This window comes from Ammodytes marinus (assembly GCF_949987685.1).
Source record: "Ammodytes marinus genome assembly, chromosome: 8".
Classification (NCBI taxonomy): domain Eukaryota; kingdom Metazoa; phylum Chordata; class Actinopteri; order Uranoscopiformes; family Ammodytidae; genus Ammodytes; species Ammodytes marinus.
In genome coordinates this window covers 4,320,400-4,334,246 of record NC_137212.1, presented here as the reverse complement: position 1 = coordinate 4,334,246, position 13,847 = coordinate 4,320,400, and the positions used below count along the sequence as shown (strand labels likewise).

Sequence of the window (13,847 nt, the reverse complement as noted above, 5' to 3'; positions counted from 1 at the left end):
GCGTCAGTCATATGCCACAGCTTAAAATGTCGCCTAAAAAAAAAATAATGTTTAGCCCTTACCTGTCTCAAAGCGGCCTTGGCCTCCAGAGCTTCCGTAGACTCTGTTGCCATAGAGACCAGAGCAGTGGGTGTTCCCTGGCTGGTGTTGGCGGCAGTAGGTGAGCGGCGAGGGGTCGAGGTCAGGGTGAATTCCTCTGGTGGTGGACCTTTAAGAGACAAACACTCACAAGTTTAGTATATTGTATTTAAATAAGTGTATAATAAAGACATCGATATGCATCAATATTTACATCGATATGGTTCGATTATTTCACCAATGAATCGCAACATGAATCGTACTGTGTCATCACTTGAGTGTTTGTGTTTTTTCTTTATTTATACAGGTAAATCTCATTGAGATCGGAGTCTCTTTTTAAAAAGGGAGACCTGTTCCCATTCCCACGTTACCATGTACCCACACACATTCAAACACAGATAGCAGGCTAACTATCGAAGCACTTTAGGGTTCAGTGTCTTGCTCAGGGACACTTGGACATGTGGCGGGGGGAGACGGGGGATCGAACCACCGACCCTGTAGTTGAGGGTCGACCACCCTACACACTTAACCACACTCGCCCAGCCGTTACCTTGCTGAGGGAAGCTGACAGTTCAAATTCATTAGCTCACTGAGTGTTTAACATATTTAGTTTAGAATCTATCTTTACAACAGCGTACTGTGTGATGACTAGAGAGAGTGTGTGTGTGTGTGTGTGTGTGTGTTACCTTGCTGAGGGAAGCTGACCCCGGTGGCCTGGGCCAGTAGCAGACGGTACATGTCGCGCTGCTTGACGATGGACTCGGCCATTTTGACCTGTTGGTTCCTCTGCTCCCTCAGAGACTCCAGCTCGGCCTGGGCTTTCTCCAGACTGTCCTCAAGCTCCCCACGCCTGAAACAGGTCACATGCGTCAGCCTCACTGACTTTTTTCAAGCTTTAATTGACAGTACAGAGTTGAAATGAGGAGTAAAGTAAAGGTAGTAAAGGTCCACGGGTCAGATTTGAACCCGCGACCACTGCAAGTAAGTCCACTAAGTAAACAGTATGTAGTAAATACATGTTGAGTATGTAGGAAGGAGGTTAGTAGGCCGTTTCGAACACAGCCAATATTTGTTGATGTCGTTTTTCTAGCATTCGTTTTTACATGTTTGAAATCTAACCTTCATTCCTTCAGACTTACTTGTTGCCCGTGGCCTCAAGCTCCTCCCTCTCTTGTTCGTCACTGAGTTCTCTGAGCGCGACCAACAGCCGCTGGTTCTGCTTCTGTAGTTCTTCTACTCCGCGGAACGTCACCAGGTGCGCACTGATGACATCACCGGTGCTGCTGACGTCGGCTGATGAGCTCACTTCCTCCTCGTGCATCACATGGTTACCGCGAGCCTCTTCCAGCTCCACCAACAGCACACGCACCTGACAGGTAAGGACAGAACAAATGGGAGAGTTAGAATGTGGAGAAGTTTGACACCATGTTCTCAAAAAAAATACACACAATTCCACGATTTCTTTGTGAAGATTTAAAATAACAGTTTAACTTAATGTAACCTGAACACAAAGAACAATATAAGCGAAATTTATAAATAAACAAAGATATAACACGTCCCTGTTCTCTGTAACAAAATAAAACATATTGAACTGTGCTGTAAACCAAAAATCAAGTTAGAAAACAAATAAACACTTAACAGCTACAGCTTCCTTCACCAAAAATGTTATCCAAAACTTAAGCTTAGAAATAAATAATAAAAAATTAAATAAATTATTAATAATAATAATGATAATAATAATAATAATAATAATAATAATAATAATAATAATAATAATAATAATAATAATAATAATAATAATAATAATAAAATGCGATGCGATGCAGCCTTCTCACACCGGGGGTTTGTGGCTCTGTGTATCGCGATTCTCGGTTGGATACACATATAGTTACAGCCGTAGTGAGAACCCACCTGCTGACCCATGTCTGCTAGCTGCAGTTCGTTCCTCTGGGTGTCCCGTTCCAGAACAGAGGAGCGCTTGTTTGCTTCATCAGAGTCTTTCTGCAGGCGGTGCACCTCCTGAAGCAAAACACACAACACACAAATGAAACTAATTTTTTTTACAGGCCATTAATGATAGAACTTTTCTGAATATTGATATAAAGTACAAAATATGATTAATGACAAATTTAATATTTTAATCAATTGACAGCCCTACAATTGAATCTAATGCCCAACAAAACTAGAAATTAAAAATAGAACCAAAAATTCCTTTCCATTGAAAACACACAGACAGAAGTGGAGTAGGCCATGTTACTTATTTATTTTTGGTTTGTCTTTGATTTGTGTGTTTTTTTTTTCTTCAGTTGAGTGTTTGTGTTCCCTAAAAAGAAAAATCAAAAAAATAAAACAGACAGCACCGCACCACACACACACACACACACACACACACACACACACACACACACACACACAGACACACACACACACGACCCACCTTAACAGCCTGCTCCAGCTTGGCAGACAGGCTGGCCACTGACTTCTGCATGCGCTCGTGTTCGTCTCTCTGCCGTTTGAGGATCGGGGCTTTAGCTTCCACCTCCTGCACGATGTCATCCAGGTATTTGTTCACTCGCTTGTTCTCAAGACGCTCCAACTGAAGCTGCTCCTGGCTCTCAACGTACGCCGTGTACAACTGAAAAACACACATCACATGTTATACTTTTTAAAATTTCCAATTTCCAATAGAGAAGACAGTCCCTGCATTCCCATAACCATACTATTTAGTATGCCAAAAAAATATTTAGGATGACCCAATACATGCATGTCAATTGCAGAATGCCAAAAAATACCTACATGCCCCACTAACTCCAATAGAATTTTGTTTAATTTAAATCCTCTTTATCTGATTTTTTTTTCTCTCCCGTGGCCCTAATACTCTTCTGTGCTTTAGTATGTAGTGTAGTAAAAAGAAAAAGTATGTGAACTGGAACGCAGTTTTGTACCTCTGTCAGCTTCATGCCGGGTTTTATCTTGGACACGGCAGCAGCGGTTGGAGACATCGTGGTCAGTTGCTCCTCGTTGAGAACAGACGTTGAGCTGACGGGGCCTGGACAGAACAAAGAGTAGAACACAGAGAGAGTATTAGAAGGATAAACAACTTTAAATGAAGCGCCCTTAAAAGGAATACTTTGCTCCATACGGAACCGGCATTCTATCATTATAAAATCGCTATTATAATATAGTGAATTTGCATTTTGCACATTTATACTACATAGGATCTCAGAGTTCAATACACCTTCATATTTCCACCGGTGAAGTAGGTCTTTTACACAAATATACAGAAAATACATAACGCATTCACACATACACAAAAGGCTTGATGTTTTGAGGGCGTTATTTTGCATCGGCTTGACTTCAAAATGTCAACAATTATTAATCAATATTTATTAATTAATTAATTATAGAATATAAAAAGGAGAGAAGCATTGCGTCGACAGACCTCTGAGTTTGGAGCTGGTCAGTAACTCGTTGGCGTTGTCCAACTCTTTCTCCAGAGCCGTGATCCTCTCCTGTTGCTCGGCAACGCTCCGGTCTGTGGCTCCGTTCATCTCAGAAAGCTTCTCCTCAAGAGCTTTGTTCGCTGTGGGAAGTAAACACAGAAAATCTTTCAGATTATTTCTTACTATGAAAAAGACAAAGTATTAAATAATGGGAATGGTGGGGGGCACTCGTGGCAAAGTGGTCAGATCGTCGCCACCCGGGCACAGGCCCTGCAGCAGACCCGGGTTTGAATCCCTCCCAGGTCAGTTATCTGCATGTCCTCCCCTCTCTTCCCCATTTCAACTCTGTCTCTCCAAAAACTTATCTTTTAAAAGCAAAATGCTCCAAAAATAATCTTAAAAAAAAAAAAATAATGGTCTTGGTATCTGTGATGGGCTCTCACCTTCTCCAGCGTCCTTCAGCAGCTTGTGAAGCTCCTCCACAGCTTGGCTCAGCTCGTCACTCTTTGCCTCAGAATCGGCTGCTGCTCCCTGTGAACACATAACAACAACAGCAGGGCTAGTGTCTGCCTTTCATTGCATTCATTCATTCATTTGTTCTTTATTTCGAACTAAACAACTTTAAATAAAAAAGCAAGTATGACACATCATACAAATACATATAAAATGAAACGACAATAATTATAAAGTGCCATAAACAATATTCATAAAATAAATGTGGTGTCTATGCACGAAAGGGGGTGAGAGGAAGCCGAAGCTTTTAGATGCAGTCTACGGTGTTCCGCCATATAAAAGGCAGATAAAACTTAAAACAGAGAGTCACTTAAGTCCCAGTAAATAAAAGCACAATATTAAAACCAGATATTAAAGAAATACGCAGCATTTTTTTATGATGCATTGAATATCTTAAGCCCTGGATTTGTGTGCGTTAGATTCCTACAATCATTTTCCACCATAAATCTCAAACATATGGTCGTCCCCCTCTCTCTCCGTCTCCCCATTTCAACTCTGTACTATCCAATAAAGCTTGAACATGACAAAAGATTATCTTAAAAAAGAAAGAAAGAAAAAAAACTCCCACAAATACACACCTTGTAAAGATTGGAAAGCTTGATGTTGGCATTCAGCTCGTTCCTGAACTTTTCCTCCATGGTGGCCTGTTGTTCCTTTGCCTGCAATGAGTAAACATTTGCTATATCACGTTGCTATGGTCTTTAAATGTAATGATTTATCTCATTAATTTTTGAATTTTTCCTTTTACAACATAAATGACAACATAAACACACAACTTGAAAAGCGAATACACAAACAAAAGACAAAACAAAAAAAATACACAACAAACATGGCATACTCTACAGGTTTGACATTGTTTAGACCAAAAAATTATTTTCAATGTATAGAATAGAATACATGAAACATGAAATTAATATCATCAAAAAGGAAAATGGATAGTGGAATTTGGATGATTGGATTGCAGCCATCTTGGACCAGATGCTGATACTAAAAGGTGATCAGTCCCACTACCCTTAACAAATACCCCACACAGCCCACACGTACCTCTTTCAGTTTACTGATCATGTCCTCATTCTGTTTCTGAAGGTTTTCATTGGAAGATTTCAAACTGCCAGCTTGTTCTTGGAGTCTGTTTAACTGGAAATCACAAGCAAAAAGCATTTCATTAACTAATAAATCAATCAATAACCTTTATTTTCACTCGAAAGACACTGAGTTTTCCCCAAATAAAATAGGAGAAACATTTATTAATTTAAATAAAGTATATAAAATACAAACAAAAAGAGCAAGAATAAAATAAGATTAAATACTAAATTAAAAAATTAAATGTGTGATGTCACACATGGTAAAATGACCATAAAACACTCTTTCTGCTTTTTCTCAAGCTAGGATGAACCGATTTCTAAAATGTTTGCACATTTATACTACATAGGATCTCAGAGTTCAATACACCTTCATATTCCCACTGGTGAAATAGGTCTTTAATGTATAAATAAATAAGACATGCCTCATCTTCCTTGTCATCCAGGTTGCATTTGAGCTCCAGTATTTGGTTTCCTTTCTGCCTGGACAGAGAGAGCAGCTCTTCACTCTTGGCCTTCAGTTCCTCGTTCAACCAAGACGTCTGTCCGTTCAGCAGCTCCTTCTCCTGCTCCATACGCCGCTCCTTGTACTGTGGTGGCAAACAAAACAATAAAGTTTTTTTTTCTCCACTTACTTATTGAAACTTTAAACAAGGTAAATTTGCCTTTTTCCATTTTATTTTTGTTGTTGCGCGCTTCATAACACAGGTCTCACAGTCACCCGCTCTGCATGTAATTGGCAAATAAACTTTTCGGGTATTCCACAACCTGATATCCAATCAGAAAAGAGAACCCTACAAACCGGTTGGTATCAGTATCAAACAAAGATCTTGGTATGATCTTGACAACACTAAAAAGTATAGTACAAGGTTATAGCTGTTTAAAAAAGTCACTCATCCTAGAGACACATCTAAAAAGATGTTCTTTAATCAATATACAAAATAACAATATGGCTGACCTTAATGTTGACTTCAGCAGTTTCAAGTTCATCCAGCTTCATCTGCAGAGCCATCTTAGAGGTGTTGACTTCCACCATCTTATCATTGAGTTGCCTGAAGTCATCTGGATAGACAAAGTTGCCATGTACAAGTTATGGTTAGTGTGTTCAAATCGAAATAAAGAGTTAAAAGGTGGAGTCAGTGATTCTGGATAACGCTTGTTGTCAAGATTTGTGAATATCTCCTCAGGTAACAACCTGTCTGTACTGTGTGTGCGCTGAAAAAAAAAATAATAATAATAATCAAGAAAAAAAAACAGCCTAGGCTCTGTAAACGGGCATGTTGTTAGCTAGTTTGGGCACCTTTTTTTTTTACATACCTGTTTACAGAGCCTATGTTGTGTAGTAACATATGATTTTTTTTTCAGTGTACGCAAAGTACAGACAAGTATCAATGGTGAGGAGTTATTCACAGATTTTTACTAAAAGTGATTTTGACAACAAGTGTTCACAGGAATCGCAGAGTAATCAGTAACACAGTAATAATGAGGAATGAATCCTTTCACACCATTTAAATGCTCCACTTCCAGCGATCTCCTCTCCAGCGTTCGCACGAGCTCTCTCTTCTGCCCCTCCAGCTCCTCTTTGGCTTTGGACAGCGAAGTCTAAACAGAGGTTTTGGTTGACAAAAGGTTATAAAATCTTTTTAAATATTAAATTATCCGATAAATGCAGTCAACAAATGTACGCAAGTCTTAACAAAAGTGTAGAAATCAGCCATTTCATCAGCATTATTTCTGTCAAGCCCTCACTAACAGTTCACGTTGTTTGTGTTAATTACCGGTATCACATACTCCATCAAATGTAGCAAAACCTCATAACACACAAACACACACACACACACACACACACACACACACACACACACACACACACACACACACACACACAACAGTATGATTAAAACAAATAGATTTTTAAAATGGCTGATGATGATTTGTGCCTTACGTGCTCTGATGACAACCTCTCTTGGGAAGATTCATATTCATGGTTCTTCTCGCGCACATTTTTAATATCATCCTCTAAAAGACATATTCAAAAAGAAAGCCATAGCATAAAGTACAGTGTTAATACAACCCAAAGTAAACAAATAAAACATCTCTAAGGCAAATTACTGTCTAATGCAGCGCCGGAAAAAAAAAAAGACCACTCCAAATGTTCATATTTCTAGGCATATGTTTGAGTAGAATGAACATTTTGGTTTTATAACAAACTACTGACAACATTTCTAAAAAAAAATTGTCATTAAGAGCATTTTCAATAAGTTATGTAGAGATGAAGATTTGAGAAAAATTCAGACTGGTCTCTTAATTTTTTTCTGGAGCTGTATACGACATTAAATTATATTATATTATATTATATACTGTCATATATATTCAGTCTTACCAAGCTTGGTGAATTTCTCCTTGAGTGTGTGATGTTCTTGCGTCTGGGACAGAAATTCTTGCTGAGACTGAGCGAGTTGTTTCACTTTCTCAAAGAAATGTTGCTCTGGAAGAACAAGGTCAGAAAAACAGAGAAGAAAAAAAAAACTTTAAAATGGTTAACTAGCTATAACTAACAATTACTTAATATGGTTAGGCCGGGACACTTTTGCCCAAAATGTTTATGGTAACATGACTTTTGGTCCAGTGAAAAAGTTTGAGAATCTGCTTGAAAAGGTCTAAACAAGAAAGAAAAAGAAAAAAAGTAATGAGTAGAAAATGTGTTATTCTATTTCAGGTTATTCACACTCAATAAAATAGCCAATAATAGTAAACTATTTAAAAATAAAACGAGGCAGGATTGTCTCAAGGCACCCAATGCATGGACCTATGTGCCTCGAGACAATTCCTTCAATTTCATGCTTGTTTTGTGGTCTGACATGGACTGTTAACTGTGGGACCTTATATAGACAGGTCAGGTGTGTGCCTTACCAAATCATGTCCAATCAACTGAATTCACGACCCTATGTCGCAGCATGACCATATCACACCATGTCAAGCATTTCTAAATTCGTTTTTTTTTAAATGCAACATCAGAAAAAACGACTCTAACTCATACTTGTCTTGGCATTTTAAAGACTTTAGAAAAACATTAAAATACCAATTAAAAGTCTTATTTTAAGACTAAGAAATTCAACGCATTGTAGGACGTTTAAATGATATGTAGGAACCTTTTTTATACATATATCTACTGTTCAATGTCATCTTGTTTACGTTAAGGCTAGCTCAAGCTAACGCTAGCGTTAGAGTCAAATGGTAGTTAATGACAACCTCGCGTTAGCCTTCACCTAGTCCTAACGGTCCTAACGCTCATTCCCAAAGCCGTAGACAGACATAGTAAACAATAATAATGATAAGTTAATATTTTGGTACAGTTCAAGCAGGAATGTTAACTTTAAATGTGTCCCGTTAGCCGACATGCTGCATGGCGAGTAAAGCAAAATACTTTAGCATTGTTAGCTCCCAAACTACTATCCATTATCTTAACGCTGTCAACTCGAAACTCAAGTCAAGTTACTTTATTAGTACCCGGAGGTAGATTTAGTAAATTAAGTAAAGTGACATTAGCCGACGTTAGCCAACATGCTGCGTGCAGTGGTGAGCAAAGCAAAATACTTTAGCATTGTTAGCTAACAAAATACTACTAATTATCTTACCGCTGTCAACTCGAAACTGCTCCTGTTGTGCTTTTAAACAATCTATTTCATACTGCTGGTCCGACAGAACCCTTTCCAGTTTGTTTTGAATCGCTTTTGGCAGCTTTGATATCTCAGAGCTGTCCAACTCCTGCAGCAACAGTGCCGCCATTTTTCCCCGACAACATTTGGCGCATGCGTACAGCTCGCTATTTCAATTTGTCAATGCAACTGGTGCATTATGGGAGTTGTATTTCTTCTTACTTTTGAACAGTGCAAACCCGCATGGTACGGCCAGGGGGCAGCCTTACGCCACTTTCTAAACTTTCTACTCCAATTTGACCCACTCAACTTGTGACATAAATTAACTCTGGGACTTGGTCAGTGTTTTTCAAATTAATTCGGGAGAAAGCTTGTTGTCAATATATGTGTTTGTCAAAATCTCCTCGCGATTCGCTACCTATGCTGTGCACGTAGTCGGTGTTAAAGGCCTACTTCACCGGTTTGAATATGAAGGTGTATTGAATTCTGAGATCCTATGTAGTATAAATGTGCGAAAAAAATTGAAATCGGTTCAGGGTTATAGGGTTAAAAAAAAACGTACTTTGTAAATATTACTGTGATGTCTTTTACTGTGACATCACAGTAATATTTACGAAGTACGTTTTTTTTAACCCTATATTTCTCTTTCTGTGATGTCACGAGAAAGAGAAATATAGGGTTAAAAAAAACACTCTTTCTGCCTTTTCTCAGGCTAGGATGAACCGATTTTAATTTTTTTTGCACATTTATACTACATAGGATCTCAGAATTCAATACACCTTCATATTCAAACCGGTGAAGTAGGCCTTTAAGGGTGCTATGTTAAGTACCGGTGTGTGTGTGTGTGTGTGTGTGTGTGTGTGTGTGTGTGTGTGTGTGTGTGTGTGTGTGTGTGTGTGTGTGTGTGTCATAGATAGTATAATAAAGGTGTGTGTGTGTGTGTGTGTTTGCGTGCGTGTGTAGGCAATTGGTTCAGTTTCCTCATTTTCGTTTCTGAAAAAAAGAAATATTCAAGAACTGCAATTATGACATGGCATGTAATTCTTTCAAAATTACCCATGGAGATAGATATGATGAAAGCGGCTTCAGCCCTTTGTGTTACCATAGTAGCAGGGCCGCTGCTAAGCTTTTGGGTGCCCTAAGCTTAAATTGTCAGTGGTGCCCCCCCCCCCCCCCCCCAACAAAAAAAACTAATTTTTTTTTACCTTTTTAAAGTAAAATGCATCAATCTGGTGCACTTTGAGAGGAAATTTTAGAGGCTATATCAACTCCTGAGATGCAGAAGGAACAGTATGTTTCAGATTTTTCTTAAAGAGGACCTATGATGCTTTTTGACTTTTATGACCTATAAACGTTGTTATGATGATTCATAGTCATGCTTAACCATACTAAATTATCAAATAATGACTTACATGCATTTCGACGTATTCCCTGCTGACCGTCTGGGGTGTCTGTGCAGAGCACTAAACACTATTCTAGCCAGTCGAGAAGTCACGTCTTCAAAGCGGTCTACCCTTTCATAATTCGTGACGTCGCATAAAAATTTGTGACGTGACAACGCGGATGTTTCCATGTATGGTAATGCTGTCACTTCCCTGTTCGCGTCTGCCTCGCGCCTTTATAGGTCCATGCTCGCGCTTCCCGCCACTGAAAGTGTTCCGGAAGGAAGGTAACCAATCACAACGGAGTGGGGTTTGCAAGAGGGGGGGGAGGGTAGCGGAGATGGCCGATGCACAGGCGGAGGGAGCGGAGATTGCCGAAGCACACACACTCAAGTGTTGACAGGATGTGCTGGATCGCCAAAATAAGAGAAAGAGCTTCCCGAAAATCTACATAGTTTTTTGTGATGTGATTCGTGTCAGGTTGCTCTATAGCAGTGTAAAACAAGAAATTAAGACCAGAAAAGTAGTATAATAGGTCCTCTTTAAACAGGCAGCACTCTTTACTCTGCAACTGTAAAAACAGTACAGTAGATTGGTCTGCAGATCCATGTTCTATGATGGAGGGGCCCATTTCAACAGATAAAGGGTGGATAGCTACTTTTTATGAACAATTTAGAATTCACTCACAGAAAGCTTATTTGTGTATGTGTTACACAGAGCTACAAATGCTGTTGTTTTTAACTTGCCTTTGTATTTCTCCCCTACTAGTTGAGGGGCCCATGATGATTTCTATGTTGTTAAATTCTGATGAGTATACTTATATTTAGCCTATTCCTTTTTGGACCCTGTTATTGACATCAGTGACTGAGCTCTTTGACTATGCAACATGAAAAGTTACTATCAGTATCTCTGGCTAAGGACCCCCCTGAGCTCTTGGGCCCCTGGGCCTGTGCCCGGTGTGCCTGTGCAGTAATCCACCCCTGGATAGGTTACACAATTAAGAAAAAACTTTAATGGGCCTGTTCATAATAACTAATTTATATATTTTTTGTAATGTAATGATCATCATGAACTTTTTTTTAAAAACCTCAATATGGGGGGCCACGGAACATCTATTTTTCCTTTAAAAAAAAAAGAAAAAAAATATATAGCCTATAATTTTTTTTTTTTGGGGGGGGACCCCCAGGAGCTTGGTGCCCTACGCGCTCTGCGTACCCTGTATATAGGGAGCGGCGGCCCTGCATAGTAGCCACATAAGCCATAACGTGACTGTAAAGTAAAATTGCCCAAATTACGCACGCGGTCATCTCCCCCAAAAACCCCCTCGTCCAATCATTGGAGACTCGTGTGAGAGAGGAGAGTTTTCTGGCCAGCTGAGAGAGAGGTGGTCTTTGTATGACGGAGCTGAACAAGGACAGACTGCAGACAACAGGCGCTGCTGCAGCTGCCCGGACCACAGTTAACTTTTGTTTTCAGTTCACAGAGAGAATTCAGCGAAAAGAGAAACTGCAAAAGAAACTTAACAAAACGTTTTTTCGGCTTAATTTTGCACATGTTGCAAATTTGTTCTTTTGTTTGTGTTTTTTTATTTTGTTTGTAAATTGTTCTAGATACGTTTCAGTCCATTTTTGAGAGCTCAATGTCTCACTCATCTCGAGACTTACCCTGAGATACTGGCGAGAAGAACACACACACACATATAGCCTACACACACACCCAAGAACTTTGCGACTTGGAAGGAAGCATCTTGATAGCGCTTTTGAAATGGGCAGCGTTTTGGTGTGGCTGTCCCTCGCGCTGTCAGCGGCGATTTCCTCCGGGCAAAGCCCCGAGACCGCCGGGGCTGCGAAGGAAGACATCCCCGAAGGAGCCTCGACCCTGGCCTTCGTCTTTGATGTGACCGGCTCCATGTATGACGACCTCGTCCAGGTCATCGAGGGCGCCTCAAAGATCTTGGAAACGTCGCTGAGCAGACCCAAGACCCCGCTGTATAACTTTGCCTTGGTCCCCTTCCACGATCCAGGTAATGTATGATTTTAAGTTAAAACCTGTGTGTGTGTGTGTGTGTGTGTGTGTGTGTGTGTGTGTGTGTGTGTGTGTGTGTGTGTGTGTGTGTGTGTGTGTGTGTGTGTGTGTGTGTATTAAAATGTTTACACCTGCAGTGTGTCACCCTGATAATGTGGTGGTCACTCTTTCTCTTTTACATTATGACTTTTATCTTTTTCTAAACATTTCCTCCACACACTTGTCGATTGATGATTTGAAAGACAGTTGACTCACATACACACACACACACACACACACACACACACACACACACACACACACACACACACACACACACAGCAGCTCACATAGAAAGTGAGCTACTACGAGACTATTTTTGTATGTCTTCTATTCTTTATCATATATGTATAATATGATAATATAACAAGCATTATTATTATTATTTATTTATTTCTATATTTACTGTTTTTTCATGTAGCCTAGCGCATCACTCAATAAAAAAAAAGAAAGACAGTTAGTTAAAGTCAAAGTCAAAATTATTTCACATTCAAAAACAACATCAGTTGCTGTACAGGATACAATACAAAATAACATATACGATACATGAAGAAAAAGTAACAGTAACAGTTGACTCTTTTGCTGTGACAACACAGGCACGACAAAAGAGTGAGAAATGTAATAGCTTGCTCCCAGTCCAGTCCTCCTCCCTTTGAGCTCCTGATGCGGCTCACACCTTCCAGAGGAGGGACCATGCTATACTCAGGCTCCACACACAGATGTTCAAGCTTGGCAGGTCACTATCATTAGCATTCCGCCTGGGTTACTGTGTTGGCTTGAACCTCGCAATGCAGCTTGATGATTATCATCACCCCTGAGAGCTATCTCTCTCTCTCTCTCTCTCTCTCTCTCTCTCTCTCTCTCTCTCTCTCTCTCTCTCTCTCTCTCTCTCTCATTCTGAAACACCTAATGCCTAGACAATATGTAATGGGGTTATTCAATAGTAAATCTGGTTTATATAGGTCTGGAAAAGTCACATAAGTAAGGGGTGTTAGGTAAAAGGATATCATATTTAAAGGGTGAGACAATGCAGGTGAATAGGGTAATGTTTTGCACTTAAATGTATCATCATGACACTTTGCAAGTTGATTTCTAACATTATATTTCAAAAACAAACATCTAGATGTTGGATAAAGCCAGAGTTAAGAAACCTTTATTTCATTTCTACAACGAACAGATATTGTATTCAGCCCTTTTCATTTTATACTGTAAATCAAAATAATGCTGTTTTTACAAAAAAGAAGCCTTTTCGCATGTTTTTAAGAACAAAATGTCTCATAAATCAGACAATTACGTATAATGGAACAAATGCTTTATGCAATAACCTTCAAAATTGTGTCTAGAATGATTATGGAAAGTGCAGTTGATGTACGTGCTTTAGAAGTTTTTGGTTCATAGTATTGAAAAGAAAACTAGACAATCAGACAACGTTTAGTCAAATAAACACCTTAAAGACCTTCTTCACCGGTTGGAATATGAAGGTGTATTGAACTCGGAGATCCTATTTAGTATAAATGTGCAAAAAAAATAAAAATCGGTTCATCCTAGCCTGAGAAAAGGCAGAATGAGTGTTTTATGGTCTCACTGTCTAACCCTACAGTTTCCTTCTTGTGACATCACAGTAAG

The 13,847-nt window shown here is 39.4% G+C and overlaps 2 protein-coding genes across 5 annotated transcripts in view; one reads left to right on the top strand and one right to left on the bottom strand.

Annotated features, from left to right (window-relative positions):
• Window positions 1-8,908, bottom strand: part of tprb (translocated promoter region b, nuclear basket protein) — a gene marked incomplete at its 5' end in the record, with an annotated part of 34,993 nt that extends 26,085 nt beyond the window's left edge. For 3 of the 4 annotated variants that reach the window (XM_080033277.1, XM_080033278.1, XM_080033279.1), the window contains 16 exons: window positions 63-208; window positions 765-928; window positions 1,218-1,447; window positions 1,990-2,097; window positions 2,516-2,713; window positions 3,024-3,127; window positions 3,521-3,661; window positions 3,965-4,052; window positions 4,613-4,693; window positions 5,079-5,171; window positions 5,542-5,706; window positions 6,075-6,178; window positions 6,622-6,718; window positions 7,062-7,135; window positions 7,500-7,604; window positions 8,755-8,905. In XM_080033277.1, the coding sequence (XP_079889403.1) occupies window positions 63-208; window positions 765-928; window positions 1,218-1,447; window positions 1,990-2,097; window positions 2,516-2,713; window positions 3,024-3,127; window positions 3,521-3,661; window positions 3,965-4,052; window positions 4,613-4,693; window positions 5,079-5,171; window positions 5,542-5,706; window positions 6,075-6,178; window positions 6,622-6,718; window positions 7,062-7,135; window positions 7,500-7,604; window positions 8,755-8,905 (2,049 nt within the window). Of the gene's footprint in view, window positions 1-62; window positions 209-764; window positions 929-1,217; window positions 1,448-1,989; window positions 2,098-2,515; window positions 2,714-3,023; window positions 3,128-3,520; window positions 3,662-3,964; window positions 4,053-4,612; window positions 4,694-5,078; window positions 5,172-5,541; window positions 5,707-6,074; window positions 6,179-6,621; window positions 6,719-7,061; window positions 7,136-7,499; window positions 7,605-8,754 lie in introns of all 4 variants that reach the window. The other variant, XM_080033280.1, reaches the window with a different exon arrangement.
• A 3,013-nt stretch (window positions 8,909-11,921) lies between these two features.
• The window catches only part of hmcn1 (hemicentin 1), a gene marked incomplete at its 5' end in the record, with an annotated part of 135,582 nt that continues 133,656 nt past the window's right edge, over window positions 11,922-13,847 (top strand). The window contains one exon of the mRNA XM_080032171.1: window positions 11,922-12,180. Coding sequence (XP_079888297.1) covers window positions 11,922-12,180 — 259 coding nt within the window. The remainder of the gene's footprint in view (window positions 12,181-13,847) is intronic.